Source organism: Parasteatoda tepidariorum, chromosome 4, assembly GCF_982258835.1.
Source record: "Parasteatoda tepidariorum strain Cologne lab strain chromosome 4, Ptep-v5.0, whole genome shotgun sequence".
Taxonomy (NCBI): Eukaryota; Metazoa; Arthropoda; class Arachnida; order Araneae; family Theridiidae; genus Parasteatoda; species Parasteatoda tepidariorum.
In genome coordinates this window covers 32,534,999-32,556,425 of record NC_141758.1, presented here as the reverse complement: position 1 = coordinate 32,556,425, position 21,427 = coordinate 32,534,999, and the positions used below count along the sequence as shown (strand labels likewise).

Sequence of the window (21,427 nt, the reverse complement as noted above, 5' to 3'; positions counted from 1 at the left end):
AAACAATCACAAGATAATAAAACCTAGAAATATAGTAAAGATGGTTGTAAAAAGATACAATAAAAGACAATGGTTTTAAAACTTTGGCACATACTTTGCCACATTGCGTGTTCACATGACAGTTGTTCATGTGCCAAAACAAATAAAACATAATGAAATTGGGAGTAGTGTTCTTTTCTAAAGCTAACACAGCCCTTTATAAGATCATACATGTATACTTAACATGGAATGTCCTTCGATGAAAATATAGATCAATACGTTTTTATCTTAAAAATGTTTTGAAATATAATTAATGCAGGCTGGAATGTTAACTTAAACAGATACTAATCCTATGGACAGATACTTTATAATTTTCAATGATATTTTTTTAAAGAAAGTGAATATTTACATCTATCTTTAATCCAACAGTGAATAATTTCTTATTTTAAGCTAAAACTAAATTTCGATTTACAACATTATTTTTGATTTACAGCATTATTCTTTCCATAATTGCTGGAGACGTTTTCTAAAAGTGATAATGTCTCATTATCTGTAATAGAACCATAAAAATTCCTGTACCATTAATATCAATTCAGACTGAAAGGTATAGTGTATAATTCAAACAAATTCTTTTGGGAGAAGGGAATCTAATTCAATGGGTAGCCTTAAAAAAACTCTCTCTTTTAGGATTAGTATTTTTATTACATATTCTTTTGAAACTAAACACAAATGAAATTTTTTAAAAACAGAATATTTTAAAATTTAGATTTTACTTTAGAAGAGAATTTACTATATTACTCAAATTGTTTGTGTATTAGTGGTTTAAAAAACTCCAATTAAATAATTATCAATTATACATAACAAAACCTTAATGATGAAAAACAACAAAAAAGAGAGAGGGAATAAAATTAGGGAGAATAAATGTTGGGAGAATAAAATTATAATACATACCTAAAAAAATTATTCTTACAAATTTAAAAAGAATCTTATAAATTAACAAAATTAAGGATTAAATTCTGCAGGAGTTAACATCCATATAGAGATAATATCAGTAGAGTAAGAATTGAGTTAAACAGTTAACATCCTTAAATTAAGTTTATATATGTAAACATCTATGAATAAACACATCCTCCTTTTCAATTTTTCCTTACACTCAAATGCACTGCTTTCTTAAAATCAATAAACCATTAAAATTCATTTGAAATGAGAAATGAAAAATAAATAAATTTAAATATATTCGTTAAACAGATAAAAATAAATTATAGGTTTTCAATTGACAGAGAAAGTTAGGTTATAAAAATAATCGCTTAATTAACAACTTTTAATTTTCAAAGAAGCTATAAATTTCTAATTTTTTTTCTCCTTTTAATTTATACATTACAATAAAATAAAATATGCATGTAAAAAAATGCTAGAATTTAAAAAAATATGTACATTTTTCACATATCACTTAAAACAAATTCTTCGACTGACTACATTCTAGAGGTTTATATACCTCTTTAAATTAAGAATAATTTCTTTAAATATAAAAAAGATTTTAGACTAGATTGCCTCAATAAATAATTTTAAAAAATGAATATTTTACATAAAAATTTATAGATTTGGTTAAAAATTTATTAAACGCAACTTTAAAAATAATTTTCATTACCAAATACAGAAGGCACCTAAAAACATTAATACGTAAGTGCAGGAACTACAACATTGGAACACGCCCAATTATAACAATAACATGAACATGGATAAACATACAATAACAAGAGGCAACATAAATACATGTATAAATAAATACAAATTAATAACCCATGTTTTTTCCATCATTAGCAGGGATGACATGAACTTGATAAAGGATGTGTTTACGGCGACACCAACTGAAGGAGTTATCAAATTTCAAAATATCTACAAAAGAAATAAGTATTAAAAAATTTACATTTCAAAGCAATAATTCTTTAGGAGAAGAGTAAAAGAAAAAACAAACTTAAAATAATAACAATCGTTGAGTGCTATTTATTAACAATTATTAGACTATATTTGCTGTATATTAAAAAACTTGATGTGAAATAACAAAATTTCAAGAGATTTATAAACAAGATTTCTGGGCCAAAATCAGCCCATCAGTATCACCAATGTAGCCAATGGTTGTACATCAAATATGTCCAGCATACTATATATAACTAGTGAAAACAAAATTAAAATGCCTTGGTGGAATAAGTGCCAAGTCCTAAAAACCATTATAAAGCATTTCTTTTTCTTTTTTTTTCCTTTTTTGGCCAAAAAGAGATCTCTTTCATTTCCTAGGTCTTGACAATTAGGACTTAATAGAAAAGCTAATGCGGCCTTAAAGAAAAAAAAGTTTGGTAACCCTTGTAAAAAATATGAATGCCTTGCAAAGAATGGAATATTGTGTGTGTGTATATATATGATCATCATAGTTGGTCAGACAGTCCAATGTGGGCCAATGCCTTCCTCTGAAGATTTCTCCATAACGACTTACGATTTATCTTTGATCTCCAATTCTTTTCAATAATTGCAAGAAAATCAGACTCCACCGAGTCAGCCCATTTTAATAGCGGCCATCCCCGCTTTCTTGTTCCAATAGGTCTAAAAAGCAGTAACTTTTTCATTGTATTGTTATCACTCATTCGAATCACGTGGGTCATCCATATCGTGGACCATATATATATATATATATATATATAACAAAATTATATATAACAATTTTTAAAATTATTTATGGTCAATTTTTTAAAATTATCCAGCATAATATTACCTTCCGCACATCCATTTCGGGCCCATCCTTGGTAACTAACAAATCAAACGCACTTCAGCAATGCAGTAAGAACTGCATTTTAAAACAAAGCTCTTCTAGTTACGCTCAATTTGCGTTTTTGATTTCATATTTTGCAATCTGGCAATCTTGCTACGAAAATATTTTTTAAATCATTCTTGAAAAATTTCCCGTTCATGTAAGTACAATTGAATTCGCTACTCGCTTTATAGATCATGTTTTATTCTGTTTCTTCTTATTTTATTTTATTTCCTGTTTTTATGTGTTATTTTTACTTATTGTGTTTCATTTTATTTGTTGTAATTTTTGTAAAAAAATTTTTTGAGTGCTCCTTACACTATTGTATTAATATATTTTGCTTTGGCTATATTGATACAACATCAGAAAGCACTCTTTTTTGCTGATATAATCATGTGGGCTGATGAAAATATTATATCTTTTATTTTCCGGATTTTTAAAAAAAAATTCATTCTCCCCCACCCTCCCCAGTTGTTTGTTATTTTTTTATTATTATTTTTCTTTATATATATATATATATATATATATATATATATATATATATATATATATATATATATATATATATATATATATATATATATATATATATATATATATATATATATATATATATAAATAAACATTCTTTTATTTTAGGATGTGTAAATGATCACAAATCTAAAAAAACTCTTGGAACTATTAGTATAAGGATGTCTCTTCATTAAAATTTAACCTAAGTGAGAAATCAATCTACAAACTTCAAACATGAGAAATGTTGGTTTTAAAATTTCATCTGGTCAAAAATAACCTAGGTACTTACATTTTCCTGGTTTGTCACACACTATCATTCCATCTTCTGGCACTAAATGACAATTGACACGCTGTAAAGGAATCAATTCCTCAGCAATTCCACCTTCAGGTCGAAACCACACGCTAAAGCCAATATCATAATTTTCCGTTTGAAATTCCCACTGCAATGTTGATCCGACATCCGTTACAGTCAATTCAACAGGATAAACTGACTTCTTATCCACTGTAATTTTCGTTAAATCTGTATCAGTTGATAATCGGCGGCTAGGTGCTGTATAATATGAAGCTGGAACTTGACCACCCATATTTACCTAGAAATTTAAATGAATGAGAATACATTTTTTAAAATATGTTTTTCTTAATATAATAAGAAATTCAGAAATGAAGTAAATATAAATTTAAAACAATAATTCCGAGAAAGTACATATAATAAAGATATATAGAAGTAAGGAAATATATTTTTGCTTAAAACAAATAATTTGTTTACATTTTATTTCCATTTAATGGAGTTTGACTTCATATCATGATAATTACATACCTTAAAGAATTTGAAGCTAAGAATTTATTAAAAATAATTAAGATAAATCAGAAGTAAATAGTTAAAATAAAAAAGGAATAGATAGTTTGTATGATGTTTAGAAATAGAAGCTGCACAGCAACATGGAGCAGATTTAAAAACAAAATGAATTAAATTTATAAGTTAAATATGAAACTTTTTTTTTGTTGGTGTTTAGATATCAGTGATTCAAATCAATTGATTTATATTTTTTTATTGGAAAAAAATGAAGCAGATCTAAAAGTAAAAGAAAATAATATTTATGATAACTTGACATGTTTTTAGAGATTTCAAGTCATAAGAACAAAGTAAAATATTTCAAAAAGTAATAAAATAATTATAAAGTTTTTTAAAACAAACTAATAGATTTTCAGATATAACTAACAAACAAAAAATTTTCTAATCTTTCTATAACAAAAATAGAAAGATAGCTGATAAAAATATGCCTCTTTCCTACATGTATTATAATTATATTTACTGTCAGAATGCATTTGTTTTTAGTTAGTTTTTCTTTGTCTTTATATTGTAGAATTTAAAAGTGCTTAAAATTTATGAATGCTATAAACTTGGTAAATCATTTTTAACCTTATAACTTATTAATTTATATCCCTATGTGTAATTTGTGTAATATAAATTAAATGTATTTATGCAGAAAGACAGAGGATCAGTTTTAGCTTTCATGCAAATAAAAGTATTAATTATTAATTTCATAGTTATATAAATGAAATCATATATGCATAACTTATACTTCCTAAAAATTATTTGGAAATATAATAAATTTAAAGGTTTTTCATTTTTGATATATTTTTAATAATTCAATTAAGAAATTTCAATAAAAATAATGATTTTTTTCCTTTCTACCTTGTTAAAAACTTCTACTAGAAAAAAAATGTTGCTCCACAGAAAATAAAAATTTAGAGTAAATATCTATAACATTTTTCAGGAAAATAAGTCCTATCACTAATTTTTCTGACAGGATTCTTTAGAGAAATAAGTATTCATGCTTAAGTGCTAAAATTTATCTTTCCTTCACTAAATTAGTTGCAAGAAAAATAAATCAACTGTCAGGTAAAAAGAATAATTTCTGAAATTAATATAAAAGAAACTAAAAATTCCTCATTTCCTCAAATAATTCATTAAACACTTTCATTTTCTTCCAGTATTTTCTTACAAGAATAACAGGATTAAACAAAATTAATGCATGATAATGTAACATCCCAATTATCAGAAATCAACTAATGCCCAGAAAAACAAATAACAAAAACTGATTTGGTCAAAAATATTTTAGTATATTAACATTTTCTAAAATAAAATTTCAATGTAATTTAAATAATTGCTTAGCTTTGAGGCAAATTATTCCAATGAGTTAAGGATTCTCAAGATTTAAGGATTCTCAATGAGTTAAGGATTCTCAAGATTTGAGAGTTAAACTGAATCTGCAGATTGTAAAAATTAGATTTAATATAACATATGCACGGTAAAATTTGCACATATGGAGTACATAAAAATTATACACAAAACATATTGTTAAAAATTTATTATTTCAGTTGATATGCACGGTAAAATTTGCACATATAAAAGTAGATAAAAATTATAAGCAAAAAATATTGTTAAAAATTTGTTATTTCAGTTGATATGCACTGCAAAATTTGCGGATATAAAGAAGAGAAAAATTATGCACAAAACATAGTATCAAAAATTTTTAATTTCAGTTGATATGTACTGTAAAATTTACACATATAAAGTAGATAAAAATTATACACAAAAAAATATTGTTAAAAATTTTTGATTTCAGTTGAAAATTTTCATACACTTCTAAATGAAAGGTATAATGGAATATTTGAAATTTAAAAAAGGAAATTAGTCTCCATACAGTCTGAAAACAAGCAATTACAGTTTATGGTAACTAAGAACTTATTTTTAAAATTTTTCTTTTCTTTTAAATTCCAATAAAGCAAACATCATTTTAACTTACAAGAGGTTTATCTTCAGGATCAGATTTAGTTCCTCCCCACTGTGTAGGCAGCTCACTGGGATCAATATCTTCAAATACAGCACTTTTCCAAGTTTCTAAATATAATATAGTAATTTGCACTTTTTACATTTTCTTTACTTTAATTTCAGTAAATTTTGCTGCCAATGACTACAGTTGAATTCCTTTAAACGTTTAATAATTTAGATTTTTTCCTTTCTTAATTAGAAAACTTTAAAAAATAAATAAACAATTGAAATTGTCTTGACAACAAAACATTCTGAAAATTAAGTTTTAAATCTCTGAATAGATATTAAGCAAGTGCTCTTATGAATCTCTTAAACAACAAGAAAAATGTAAATTTAAATGGCATTTAAGTAAATAATATAAATTTTAAATAATAGCAATAAAAAAATTTTAACACATTTTTTTTAAATTTCAAATTTATAGCTCAAGAACACTATTGATCTTTTTATTGTCTTAGAAAATAAAAGGGTGACTTCGATTACTACATGTATTTGAATTCTTAAATTATACAACTTGACTATGTGCATACTTATGTTCGTATTACATACTTATGTGCATATGTGATTTGTGCAAATGTAAGTGCAAATTAAGGGTGTACTTAAATGTAAGTTTAAATTAAGTTATAAGTATTATGATAAGTGAAAACTGATTTACTTCACCTATTAATAAAAATGAAAATTTTATATTTTCTAAATGTGAAGAACGGATTTCCATTGCAAACAAAGGAATTATAACAATAAATGTTTTAAGCACAGTCTCTCACTATATTAATAAATCAAGGGAGCCATCACCACTGTTCTAAGAGTTCACCTAAAAGTTATATAAATTGTTCTGCTGTCCAAAAACTGTAAGATTTAGAAACATTAAAATATGAAGGCATAATCATAAATGGGTAAAGAAAACAATGAACAATAGAATAAAAAAAATTTGATAATTATTAAATAATAAAAAATACTATGTAGACCGATCTGCATTCTGGAAAAATTCACCTATTGAGTTGAAATTTAATGTGCTGAAAAAGCAAATTTTATTTATGAACTTAATTTATTTAAAAAAAAATTATTGTGTTATATACACAGGCTAATACTATGATATAAACTTATTTCAAATTACTAAATGAAAGAGTTTTTAATTTACACGAAAAGTAAAAATATATATGATCAATAATTAATACAATACCAATCATGTAGTATTAATCATATAAAAGATCAATTATCAAATAAAAAATATACAAAAAAATAGCACCGTAATGTTTATTTAAAAGTTATTAAATAAATTATTTTTTAAATGTTAAGTAAGGTTGATAACTTGAATATTTAATATAATCTTCTTTATATGATTAAATTTTAAACACGAGAGATTTCTAAAAATGATATTCTTACCTTTCTAATATTTGAACATGTAATAAAAAGACAGTTAACTATGGGGATTTTTTTTCTTCCAGAAAAAGTGAATCAAACAAAAAGCTAAAAAGCTACAAAAATAAAATTTGCAATTAATTAAAATAAAAGCAGCAACAATAAAATCATAAACTTAATAAAATTCCTATGGCAATATACATACAAGGATATTCAAGTAAAACATGCACTAATCTACTTATACTATCTTCAAAAAACATAATAAAACTCATGCAATTGAACAAAAATAACTGTTTTGTAAAAATTTCCTTGCAGGGTTACATTTTTTTTACTAGTAGAAAAAAACTCGTTCAGAACTCAAGAGAGTAAATTCAGCTGAACTGAGTTTGTGGTTAATGTTTAGGAAGATTTTATATTCATCTTATTTATAGTGAAAGGAAGGTTATTATTTGCTTATCAATCGTAATTCATTAAACCTGTTTCAAGCTTCCACAATGAAGTAAAAAAGTATTACTTTCACATTCATTGAATGTTGCAAATGAGCAATATATTATAGCTCAAAGATGAAAGAAAATGCAGGATTTCAAAAATGTTTATTATATGTATTATGTTTATAATTATATTATGATTATAAAGTTAATCATAAAAATAGATATTAGTTATCAAATTTTCTTTATATATAAAGTTCTTTTCGAAACAATACCTTAAAAGAGAAAGTTAAGAATTAATTTAGGAAGAAAAAGTTAAGAATAAAAAAATTAAGAATAAGAAAAGTTAAGATAATTTATTCAAATATTTTTTTCTAATTTTATATTCGTCTTTGAACAGTTGATCCAATTTCGGGTTTATGAATACTAATGTTCAACTGTGTAGCCTTGTAATTTTGAATCAATCCAGAAAAGAAGGAAACTCCTGAAAAAGTACCCCCAGAGGTATGATTTGTTATGGGAACATGGAGGACTTAGTGACTTTATAGATTTAACGTGCATCAGTCACTATTTACTACACGAAGAGTCTTTGGCAAGCAGGGATCAAACCCATGACCTCTTGGACATGGGCTCAGTGCCCTATCAACCTGGCTATCCCAGCCCTATTCAAACTTTTAAAACATACATAATCTTTTTCACTCCGAATTGGAGCAAAAGGATTCTATCATAGTTTTCCCTCTTACTCTATTTGTGCCAGATATTTTGCCTCTCTTTATGCCTTTTTTATTGTTTTCAATTCATTTACAATCATCCTGCGCCAAATATTCCTCTTTTTCAATTGCCTTGAGGGTTTCAAATAAAAACTAGATTTACTTTAAATTTCTCAGGTTTACGTTGAACATGACCATTTCCATTAACTTTTTTTTTAAAATTTCCAGATCAATTTCTGCATCACAAATTTTATAGAGCCACTAGATACAGAAGATTCTTTTGAAACAGTTGTTATTAAATACTTGATGGTTTTTCATATTATTTTTATTGCAGTGCCATGTCTCAGATTCATATAGTAAGACAGATTCAACATTAGTATTGAAAATACTAATTTTTGTTGAATTTGTTGCGTTTTTGTTTCTCTAGAATTTATTAAGAATAGCATAATTGCTTCGGACTTTGCGTAATCTATTAAGCGCAGCTTCATCAGTTCCTCCTTTGTTGTAAAATTACACTTCCAAGATACTTAAAACTGCTTAACTCCTATAGTTTATTGTTTTCTAAGAACAAGTCACTTAATCGTTTAGGATTAATTTTTCAAAATTTCAGTTTAATTTTGGTTGATAATAAGCCCCATTTTCTTTGCCTCTTTGTTTAAAATGTTTGTCTGCATGTCTTGAAGGGTGTTGGTCAGTAAACATATGTTGTCTGCAATATCAAAATCATAAAGGTATTCAGCAAGGATCCATCTTATTGAAACAAACCATAAAGCTGCAAATTTAAAAATTCCAGAACATGATCTGAGCCGGGTTCAATAATGTCAGCAGTGTTGTCATATAGATCCCACTCTGCAATGGATACTACATCATCCCACATCCATCTGCTGTCCCACAAAAAATAGTCTACACCCCCATCCGAAGAATTCAAAATTTCATACTTTTTGATAGATTTTACAATAACATTTAAATCCACATTTTGCAAAAAGTCTAGTATAATTTGACACATAATGTACGGAAGTTTCTTGTTTTTGTAAGCATTTTTTATGCGAAATAATTTTTACTTGAGACAATTTTATAGAATAAATTTTTTGTAAGTTTTTAATTTTAAAAATTTCCATATTTGTTTTTTTTTTTTTCAACAACCTACTTATACACCGGATATACCAAACATTTTATATCACATATTTAAAAATAGGGGGTCAGCTTATACACTGAGGCATACAGTATTTTGAACACTCAAGAAAATATAACAATTATCATTTCATTCAAAAGAGCAAAGTCTGTTTTAAATAATTCCATACCTTTAACATAAACATGAATCTTCTTGGCAGTCTCCTCACTCAAGAATGGTTTAATCAGTGCATAGGCCATAGGAAAGAAGGCAGGTGCTAGAGTGGAATTTTTTAAAAAAATAAGTATGATTTGATTTCAAAACTATTTCTTAGATAAAATATAGTTTTACAAAATAATAACAAACCATTTATAACGTAGGCCTTTTTCAGTCGTTCAGGATAATTATCTTCAAATACTTTAACAAGTTGGGTGACCATATCCACAGCTGAAAACAAAAAAGTTGATTAAAAATTAATGTAAGAAGAGTATAAATTAGATTTTATCCATTGATTAAAATGAGCAAAATTGGTTTTTTAAGCAAAAAAGTCTGTAGCTAAAGTTCAGAAAACGCCTAAGCAAACGCTTGATGGGATAAAGGTTCGGAAAGTCATACTAGAAGCTATGCATCCTATAAGAAGATTGGCTTTTTCAATTCTTTTTTTGCTTGAAATGCATGTTTAAGAAAATGGCATTTGATACAGTGTTTCAAACTTCTTTTATCATCATTGTTCTTTCTTAAAGAACAATGAAAAGAGCACAAAAGAATAATTAAATAAATAATAAAAGTTTGTTCATTTAATGAATCCATATAAATTCAGAATATGACATTGTCCATTTGCATGAATCACTAAGTATATTTTCCTAAATTATTCTTTCTTAAAAAAAAAAAAAAAGAGAGGGGGAAAAAAGGGTTTTTAAAGTCAACTGTTGTTTTTACAAAGTTTGCCACAGATTCAATAATTTTATAATAGTGGAAGTAAATTTACGTTGTAGGAATTTAAAATTTGAAAACTCACTTTATTGTTTAGAGTTCTGATTATGAAGAATTCTTATAAAATGTTGCACCTGTAACATACCCAGCCACCTGGACGACGAAATACAGGACTTAGCCCCATAATGATTGTGCTCAATGTTTAAATAAATGAAGAAAAGCAAGCATGAAATTCTTCTCTTAGTTATTTAATTTGGGACAAACATTGAAAAGGCACATTTTTTGCTCTGTCCACTTTCTCGGAATATGCATTTTAAACTCTGTCCACTTTATTAAACACACATTTTGAGCAGAGTCTATTTTCTTAGATATGCATTTCAAAGCTGTATCAATTTTCCTAACATACTTTTTGAGCCGTGTTCAGATCAAAAAGCTCACCGATATGCTAATTGTTTTAAATCAGAGTTAAAATTGTTACATAAATATAAAGTAAAGAAAAACCAATGGTTGACCACTGTTTTAGGAAACTGTTTTGCATTAGAGAAAATAAAACTCACCTGGCTTCCATGCAACTTGTTTCATTGTGAAACAATCCATGTCAAATACGATGCTGTGCATTTCTATTTTCTTCCCTAACTGAGATGAAAAGGAAAAATTATAAATCATTATGTTTTAAAAAATTTAAATAATTAATAATAATACATATATACATGTTATTACAGTACATAAAAGTAATCACTATTCATTATCTGAACGATTTCTAAAAACATTAAGTACTACTAAACAAAAAATATATAAATTTATTACATTAATAACAAGTGCAAACAGAATTTAAAAAAAAAAATAAAGCAATTTAAACTAAAATTTCGTGTTATATTAAGATTTTACCTATTAAATATGTAGTGTAATAAAAAAAAAGGGAATGTCAAATATGTAATGTAGTCGATTACATTTATTTCTATATTATAAAGAAATTTGTAAACATGAGATTCTTAGAGCAAAAAATTAAAACTACGAAAAATTGATTAGAAGCTTGTCATGCTTATAAAATTAGTACAATAAATAAATTAATCACAAAAAATATATGTTTGACATGTTTTGATGAATCATCGTTTTTGCTATGTTTGAATCGCATTTTAATGAAGAAAAGTAGATAGATATTAATTTAAAAATTCAAAATTCAGTCATTGATACCATAGAATAGTGGATGATTTTGATTTTTTTTTCATTCAAAAAATAATCTTGATTTTCGAAATTTTAATATAGAATTTAGGGCCAATATACACAAACTCCAGAATTTTGTAGTAAAAAAAATATATTGACATACAGACAAAAAAAAAATTGGTACAAATACAGAGAGAAAAATAAAATTATTCTTTATTACTTAAAAAGAAGATAAATATATCTAAACTAATGAAGAGGATAAAAAAAAAAACACATAAGAAGCTTGCATAAAAAAAGAGTAAAGGATTTAAATGAACAAAATTAAGCTAATAAATATTTAAGTAAAACCTAAATTTATAGAAACTTACTTCCTCACTTTGGTCTCTCATGTCTTGCTCACTAATTTCCATGAGTTTAACCACATATTTAATAAACTCAGACTTTTTCACAGAATAGAACATACCTATTGAAATTTTTTTTTCAATATTTATCATAGCATCATAAGAATTTTAATCTACATATGGCATCATAATATAACATATATTATTCTGGCATTATTAATTTTAAAAAGATAGGAGAAAAAAAATTTTCTGCATATAATAATTTCAAAAGAACTTGACATTTTGAATTAAGATATACCTTTTATATCCATATGCCCAAATGGTATTATCCAAACAGGGCAGCCTTCTTTATCATGTCCCACTAATCCCCCAGGGAAATATTTTTTCAGAACCTAAAGAAATGAAATTAGACAAGGTTTACACAATTAAACAAATCAACAGACAAAAACAATTGCTCAACATACCTCATGCGGTTCATAATCATCAATTAAATTCTCTGCACCTATCTGTTTACGCCACTGTAAGCTCTACAAAATAAAACAAAATATCCCCATGAGAAATATATTAATTTTACTGAAACATCAGAGCTAAAATGAGCTTCATAATATTCTTAAGGAAACAACTATTGCGAGTTAATTTACAAAATAAAAATAATAATAGTAATCTGATGTACTTAATCATTGGACAAAATTCAATGAAATTCTCAATAATTTTTTTCTTCTTAAAATAAAATTTTTGTTTAAAAAAATATTTTAAAGCACTGTTTGGAACATGGTTTCTTGAACTACAACTTAATCATGTCTAATAATTAGAAATGAAAGTATGAAGAAAAAAATCTCGTAATGCTCATTTAAAGTATATTCTTTAATTTATATTTTAGATTTCAGTAAGAAACTTTGTAACCATTAAGGAAAAAAAAATTTTTTTTAAATGATAACAATTGAGTTATTTTCATTATAAATGGAATAGAACTGTATTTTCAACAAAAGTTTTTAACACTAATATTGTGAAAGGAATTTTTTATTCCATTCCTTAATTTGCATTTTCTAAATACAAGATTCATAAAATTATAAAAAGTTAGAAATTCATGATGATTCTTTAAAAAAATATCATTAAACAGTCATTAATAAAAGTTTCCTCAAAAATTATGAAATTATTCAAGTGTTACTAATTACTATTACTATGTCACTAATTCAGAAACGATAAAAAATTTAATTAAATAAAAATTGCTAATTTTAAATAAGGCTAAACACATTAACTATAGTTTATAAACATATTAACTTTAATAATAATAATAACTAGTATAACAAAATGAAAGCTATCTGCTCAGTGAAGTCAAGTTCATAAATTTATATTTTACACTCAACTAAATATTAAATTTATTGTATACATTTTAAATAGTGATACATTTGACATAAATTTAAAGAAAAAGGTTTAGTTGAAAAAACGAAAGATTTAGAAAAAAAAAATTCCTTTAGCTCGATACTGAATATTTAGCTTTCTTATTGTTGTTGTTGTTGTTCATTTACGTCGGACTAGAGCTACACAATGGGCTATTGGCGACGGTCTGGGAAACATCCCTGAGGATGATCTGAAGATCATGCCATCACAATTTTGATCTTCTGCAGAGGGGATGGCACCCCCCCTTCGGTAGCCCGACGAACTGCACGCGAAGTCGAGCACTTTACGGTAGAACAGTTTAACGAGGATCAATACCGCACACCCTCGGTCCTTACACACACTGATCCAAGTGGTCACCCACCCGCACACTGACCGCAGCCAGTGATGCTTGACTCCGGTGATCTGCTGGGAACCAAGTCTTAACGATCAGTCCTATGCGGGGCTTTAGCTTTCTTATAGAACCTTCCAATAACAAACAAGTAAAAAGTTTAATAGTAAAAGTTTATTTTTGAAAAATATTAAAGTTGCATATATTAAATGCTTTTTTTTAACAACAATGATACAAAAGTTTTTACACCGAAAATCAAAGTGCAAAAAATATTAGTAAAATTGCAGATGATCCACTAGGATCAAAAATTATGATTTTACCCATAAGGATTTTTTTTAAAAATGTAGGAAAACATAGGCTTAAAAACAAACATTACATTACTTAAAAAAATCAACATTATTTAAAACATTGTTACAGATTCATATATATTTAAAGAGTTAACTGTCAATTATTTTCATTTAATAGGGAAGAAGACTTCAAAAATAACGAGTAACTTACAGTTCTTAACATTTGGACAGCATCTGTTGCATTAAATTTTCTAGCTAAAATGAAAACATTTAAAAAATTTTAATAAGCATAAAGTCGATACATTTATTAAAAACATTCATTAAACTATTAAAAAATTAGTGTTTCTGATATAATTTATTATAATTATGTACATAGTTATATATAACATAATAGTTATTTAATAAATTCTAAAATAATGGAAAACAATAATTTTCTGTGAGGAATATTATTACAGTTTAGCAATATAGAAAGAGATAGCTATATACCAGAGTTTGCCACAACATGCCTAGATACATATTTCATAGAAATTTTATTTCTAAAAACTTTTAAAGGGAACAGAAATAATCCTTTTGGATTTAGGTTAGGGCCATTTATTTTCCATTTAAATACTGCAGAATTCTCCCTAGAAATAAACAGTAATCCCTAGAAAAACATAGTATAAAATATTTTATTACCAAGAAAAAATTATTCTTTAAAACTTATTTAAAAAAATAAAAATAATAAAATAACATGAATTTTTTTTAAAATTTTATAAAATATTTGATAAATTTAAATAAGAGACATACTATTAAAACAACCTTTGAAAAATATTTTCCATGATCACTACTTTTTAGAGTTTTTTGGACCCGATTTCTGATTTTTAAGGGTATCTATTACGCTCTACATAGTTCAGATTCAACTATACACACGGCCGTACTTAGGGGTGAGCGAGTTGGACTGATATAGCTTTATTACAAGTTTTTCTTTACATTTGCTAATTCTTGAATGCATTTTTACTATTCTTTGGATGTATAATAATTCATACGAGTTATTATACTTTATATTTCCAAATGTGTCTAATTTCATTTTAGCTAATGTTCCTCCACATCAGGACTGCAATTTTTTAACAACTTTTATGTCATAGAAATTAATTGCATTAAAAATTTCAAGTATTGCCGATTTGTGAGTGTATGAGGAGGGCAATCCCTACAACATAAATTATATCAAGAAAAATAAAAAACAGGGTTAAAAATATTTAATTTAAAAAAATCATTTATTTGAAATCACCTGATTTTTTTTAAATCATAGATTTATCTAAAAAAAATTATTTATATACTCCATTTACCAATATATTAATACTTAAAGCTCTGATAATTGACATCAAATCTCATTTATAACGATTGTTTCATTCATAGAATCAAGAAATAAGTTAATAAATTAAGAAACAAAATATTATCACTTTTTTAAGAGTTTAAATGTAGATAATTTAACTTTCGAATTATAATTTTTCATTATTTATTTCATGTCGTATTCATATTTTAATGTGCTCATTGTAGTGTGTAAATAATTTGCTGTTTTATTATCAATAAATATATTTCAATTATACCCATTTAAATTTTTACACATTTATTTCAATACAAATAATTTTAAAACTTATTAAATATTTACTTCTTGAAAATAAAGAATAAAGACTTGCTCTACTAGGAATAATTTATTATTGAAAATGTTTTTTTGATCTAAATTAATTTACTTTTTGACAAGTTAGTTCTCTGTGTTTGTGATTCATTAATCTCTTTAGTTTGATAAAAAAAAGTAATAACTTACTATATTTATTCAGTAATTAGTTAGTATTAACTAAATAATATTACCCTTTAATATAACATTACCCTCTTACATAATATTACCCCCTTAATTTTTATATTAATTTTACATATAACCCTTTTATCATTAGTGATATTAAGAATCTTAGTTATATTATTTAAACATTTCATCAGAGTCTCGATCATTAAACAAGAAAACAATTTTTTTAAAAATGTGATTGAAATTTAAAAAAATAATAAAATTTTAATATATACTTCGTTAAAAAAATAATAAAAAAAGCATGATTTTTTTAACCAGGACAAAAGGCCCTTATGTTTTGGCCAAGGTCGCTAAAATCCTATGCACGCCCCTGACTATATTCAACAGTATCCTCCTTTTTTTTCGAGAATTAATGGGATATATTCTAATTAAACATAATGTATCTGATACAGATAAATTTCTGCTTTTAAAAATTAACCTCTTTTTTGAATTTCACTCAACAAAATATTGAGGAATGTAATTTACTCAACCATATAAGAAATTTTGATAACACTGGATAGGCATAAAGGCATTTGGAAGTTAAAATAAATAAATGGAAATAAAGTTAAAACTTTAACTTTTCATACTAATTTTTTAAATTTTATTTTAATTACCGTCATACTTTGTGCAGCGGGGGCTACTTTGTGCAAATTCGACTGCGGCATTTTTCAAGTGCTGCTATTCAGTATTATGTTTATTTCACGTTAAAAATGTGTGTAATTTGAAGATAGAAGTCTCTTCTATTACTACAAACATTTTTTCAAATTTTAAAACAATCTCAGAGTGTGTTTCGTTCATCCAATGTCAACAATTTTCCAAGGACGTCGGATGTCGAAAAGTGTGCGTGGAAACTTTAGCTGTGAAATGCAAAGACGTTGATAAAACAATTGTCGTAAGTGCAAAATTTTTTATTTGTACATTAATAAACAATTATATCATGCTAGCGTTAAAAAAATTTAAAATTAATAACAAATAAACGGAAAATGAAAAAAAAATGCACTGTGGGGCTACTTTGTGCAAAGTTTCATTCGTTTTTTTTTTTTCAACAGAAAAATTGTCAGACGTTATTAAAAAAATACCTCGAACGAGAAATTACCTTGATTACACTTTAGAAAAGTTGCTACAATGTTTTCAAGCAGTTGCTGGTGGTATGTCGATTGCAGAAGCTTCTCGGAAGTACAAAATCCACAGAAATACTATCTCTAATAAATTTCACAAGAAACACATGAAACGTGCTGGTAAACTATTATTTTTCTTCTAAAGAATTAATCAAACGATTTAACACATAAAAATATATTTTATAGGACATCAGATGATTTTGACAGAAACTGAAGAGCAAGTTCTGTCGTGTTCATTCAAGCATGTTATGTTCAAATTTATCAATATTATAAATGTTAATGAATATGTAATAACTATTATTTTTGAAATATCATCCATTTCAATGTTAAAAAAAGTATATGGTTTCCTTTTGTTTAAACTCAAATGTTTTGAAATAAACATTCTTTTTAAGAAAAAATTCTACAAAAAAAATGGTTTTTTAACGGTGAAAATTATTTTCAAACTAATATCTTTACATATCTTGATCTTTTTGTCCTTAAAAATTTCAACAATTAACTTTTTTAACAATTTTATATCAATATTTTACTAAAAGCATGATTATTAAAATGAATTCCTATCGCTGCACAAAGTAGCCCCATTTGGGGGCTACTTTGTGCAAGGTATGTTTTGACTTATTATTCGTAAATATTACATACAAATAATGCCAATATTGATCAAATTCACTCGTCTGAGTCCAGTTATGAATACAATATCGATAAATTCCACTAAAGTTTGAATTAACATAGTTTTTTTACATGTCAAAGTTCAAAAACTGCGAAATCCTGCACAAAGTAGCCCCGAATGACGGTATTCTAAAATTAGTAACTAAGTAACTAAACTATAAGTTCTAAAATATAAAGTGTGATAATTTTTAAACTAAAAAAAAAAAAAATCATTAATATGTGAAAAATATCTTACTTACCACGTAGCCACCTGGCACAAAAGTAATCATCATGCTCTGGACGCAAAATGTCTTCTACAGAAGAACGGAACTAAAAACATGAATATTCAATTATTTTTTACGAATTCAGTTTAAATACTATGAAATAAAAATAAAGAACTTGATACATTTATTTTAATTAATTTAACAATAAAATGGAGACTTATTTTCATAGTATTTTCACAACAAGAATTATTTAATACAAATACCACTACAATAGTGTTTTGTATTGATTCAATAACTTAAAGCAATAATATAATTCACTGAATTGACTTATTGATTGGAATCACTATCATAAAACTGATTGCAGTAATCTTATTCATTAAATGCCTTGATCAAATCACTGTGTTTTATCCCTACAAAAATAAATTACAATCAATTCTAATTGTTTCAGATCAGAAACACTTTTCTTTAAACTGATGTTAGGCAAAATAAAATTAAAAACTTCTTGAAAATTATAGAATTATTAACAACTGAACAGAAAAGAAAATTTAAGTGATTGATAATAACTATTTTAAACCCAAGACATGCCTACAGAGAGTAGGAGTAAATAAGTGTTATTTGGAGAAGGCGGCAGAAAAAATTTTTAAAATTAAAAATAAAAGAATAATTCTTTAATGCAATAAGAACAATATCAAGTTGTTTTAAACGTAAGAACATAGTACTATAAATAATATTTTGACATTTGCGAAAAAACATTTAAAGTTTTGCATAATATAACATAAAATTAAATTACAGCAAGCTTTCAACTTTCTTGGAAGAAAAATTAACTTCAATATTTCTTACTGCACATAAATAATTACTTATTCTTAAATAACAGCATTATTTTTAATAAACGTTTGCTTTATAAACACTTTTTAGGCCAAGAAAAATCTCATTTATAGAAGAAAAATTTCACTCTTTTAATGTAATTTTTTTTCTTTTTTAATGAAATTTTTAATGCTTTTTTATCTTTTTAATTTATTTTATATCTTATTTTTTTCAATTTAAGAGTGTAAAAAAAGTATTTTTTTCCCCTTTAACTAGCTAGGACGCACTGTTCTCGTTTTGATCATAACAAAGTATGACCTAGACCATCAATATAATTGACCAAACTTTTCTATGCTAATAATTTATAAATATCTTTTTGCAGTGCGTTTATAATAATTAAGACATTCTTCTGTTTAAGACAAGTAATAAAATCTTAAGTGTGAATTATCAATGAAATATAAAAACAAAAACCATAATCAGGGCAAACCATCGTGTAACAAAAACCATAATCAGCTGAAACTGTAACTATTACAAATCAAGTATAAAAATATTAGTTTCAATACTAGTAAAACTTCAAAAGAATTGAAGCTTTAAGAAGGAGGAGTTTCCTACTAAAAACAAAAATGCTGAAAAATTAGTTTACGCATTTTGTGAATAGTACATTTTCATAAGAAATTCAAACTATATTGCCTCCAGTAGGTTATATTAATTTTATTTTATAACCGTCGTTGAACCCATTTTGTGTCTAAGCTTCCAAAGTTCAACTTTGTAACCTTGTAATTTTAATCCCAATCCAGAAGACAAGGGAATTCCAGGATCAAGTATTAGGAGACATTTGCCTTCATAGAAGACTCTTTGACGGAACAAACCAGCATTTGCATCACATGGAAAGAAACCATGAAAACCTTCCACTGTCAACCTCACGGCAAGAGGACTCTAACCCATGACCCATCTACCACAGAGGATATTTTTCATCAGCACTATGGTCGGTGCCAGCCAGATGCGGAATTCTTATCGATCTGTCATTCCTGAGATCAAACATATGACTGAATGGGTTAATTTGTAAATTGCAGGGGTATGTATAATTGAACTATCTTATTTCAATTCTCACAGGTAAAAACTTCTACATCAGCAACTTGTGATCCATTCAATAATAAATTTGTAATCATTTTTCTTATTGTTATAATTCTAGTTATAGTACTTATATAGGGTATGTTGTGACAATGGGTAATAATAAAATAGATTTTTTTTACATCTTTCCCCCCAAAATAGAATAGTTCACGTAAAATTCTGAAGTTAAACTAAGCTATAGTAACCTAATGATAAATGAAAAGAATTTAAGCTTATTTAGTAAGTAATATACAGGTTTTTATAAAACATAAAGTTTCACCAAAAAACATGAGTATATTAGATTAATAAAATCTTTGTTATTATTGCAAATGTATTGTTCGTACTAAAATCCGATAAACACCGGCCACTGTTACACAACCTAATACAGCTTTAAATTAGCAAAGAATTTAATCGTAAACGAAAAAAATTCACCTCTTGTATGAATAACTAAATTGTAAATTAACCAATCGAGACTAACTTAGGTTAAAAAATAATGTTTCCATTAATAAAACTAAACATAATAAAAATAAAGAGAGAACTTACACTATCTAATGCATTTAACTGCTCTTCACTCAGATCTCCTACGTGACCAGTAGTCATGTTTGCTATTATAATTTCAAACTTTCAGGAGATACTTAAAGGTTAAATGTATTTTAATTTGATTAATTTGAAATAGATATTTATTTCAGCAGACAGCTCAAAAATGAAACCAGCGATGGTGACCTCAAATTAGTAACAAGTTTAGTCTCTTACTCCTGAGCTGCGCAATTTTTGATATTGATATTTAAGGGACATTCTTCTTAAAGATATGTTTCATGATTTTTACTGAAGTGTCGTTTTTACTAAACAAAACATATGCAGGTTTCTTTTCAGAGATGGTTTCTCGATTTTACGATCCATGCTGCACACTCACACTCTGGTTCAGAGTTCCTTAAATTATATGCAGTGATATCTTTCCGAAAATAAGAAATTTTAATATCATCCTTCTACTAATCTACTGTACTGTTTCACCTGCACAAATCATTTCAGAGAAATGGGTTACTCTAATTGAATGCAGTTTACGCACTTCTGTTCATCGCAGAGAAAAATCGATAACCTGATTGTGAGTTTTTTCAGGGAAAAATATTTTTCACCAATTAAGTTCTTATTTTCCTTGAGGGCTATCGTCAGTGCATGAACTACATTTAGCAAAAATTGTGCCCATTCACAGTGCATGCGAAGAAGTTGCATGTACGAATTCGGAAATGAGGGCGAGAATAATACATTATTTCCTCGCGAGAAACTAGCTCAGCAAAGTTCTCTTGATAAATAATAATTGGCATATTTTATTTTTTTGCATGAGGTGCGAATGCTCATTAAAAAGGTGATTGCAATGCTGTAATCAGTGGTGCCAACCAGACTGTTTGGTGGGCAGTATCTTCACCCACCACGGTTTGTGCCGGAAAGTTGGCGAAGGTAGATCGATTGCCCGAGGCAAAGGCTGAGTATTTGATCGCTCCAGGGCCGGATTTACGTATAAG

At 26.4% G+C, this 21,427-nt stretch overlaps 1 protein-coding gene across 1 annotated transcript; it reads right to left on the bottom strand.

Annotated features, from left to right (window-relative positions):
- Nucleotides 1-373: 373 nt before the first annotated feature.
- Nucleotides 374-20,686, bottom strand: LOC107440431 (SEC14-like protein 2). The gene is made up of 12 exons (XM_016053347.4): nucleotides 20,451-20,686; nucleotides 18,030-18,099; nucleotides 14,402-14,445; nucleotides 12,639-12,701; nucleotides 12,473-12,566; nucleotides 12,202-12,296; nucleotides 11,227-11,305; nucleotides 10,103-10,183; nucleotides 9,927-10,013; nucleotides 6,106-6,200; nucleotides 3,585-3,885; nucleotides 374-1,875 (listed from the first exon to the last, which is right to left on the bottom strand). Exons 1-12 carry the CDS (start codon nucleotides 20,505-20,507, stop codon nucleotides 1,772-1,774), a joined length of 1,170 nt encoding a protein of 389 aa, XP_015908833.1. The 5' UTR covers nucleotides 20,508-20,686; the 3' UTR covers nucleotides 374-1,771.
- Nucleotides 20,687-21,427: the final 741 nt, after the last annotated feature.

What these genes read in the sequence shown, in the direction of transcription:
- LOC107440431 (XM_016053347.4), bottom strand. Translation starts at nt 20,507, where the DNA reads ATGACTACTGGTCACGTAGGAGATCTGAGTGAAGAGCAGTTAAATGCA. An exon ending in ACAAGTTGCATGGAAGCCAG is followed by an intron (nt 10,184 to 11,226) that starts GTGAGTTTTATT and finishes TTTTGTTTTCAG; the next exon opens with CTGTGGATATGGTCACCCAA. An exon ending in AAAGGCCTACGTTATAAATG is followed by an intron (nt 10,014 to 10,102) that starts GTTTGTTATTAT and finishes ATTCCACTCTAG; the next exon opens with CACCTGCCTTCTTTCCTATG.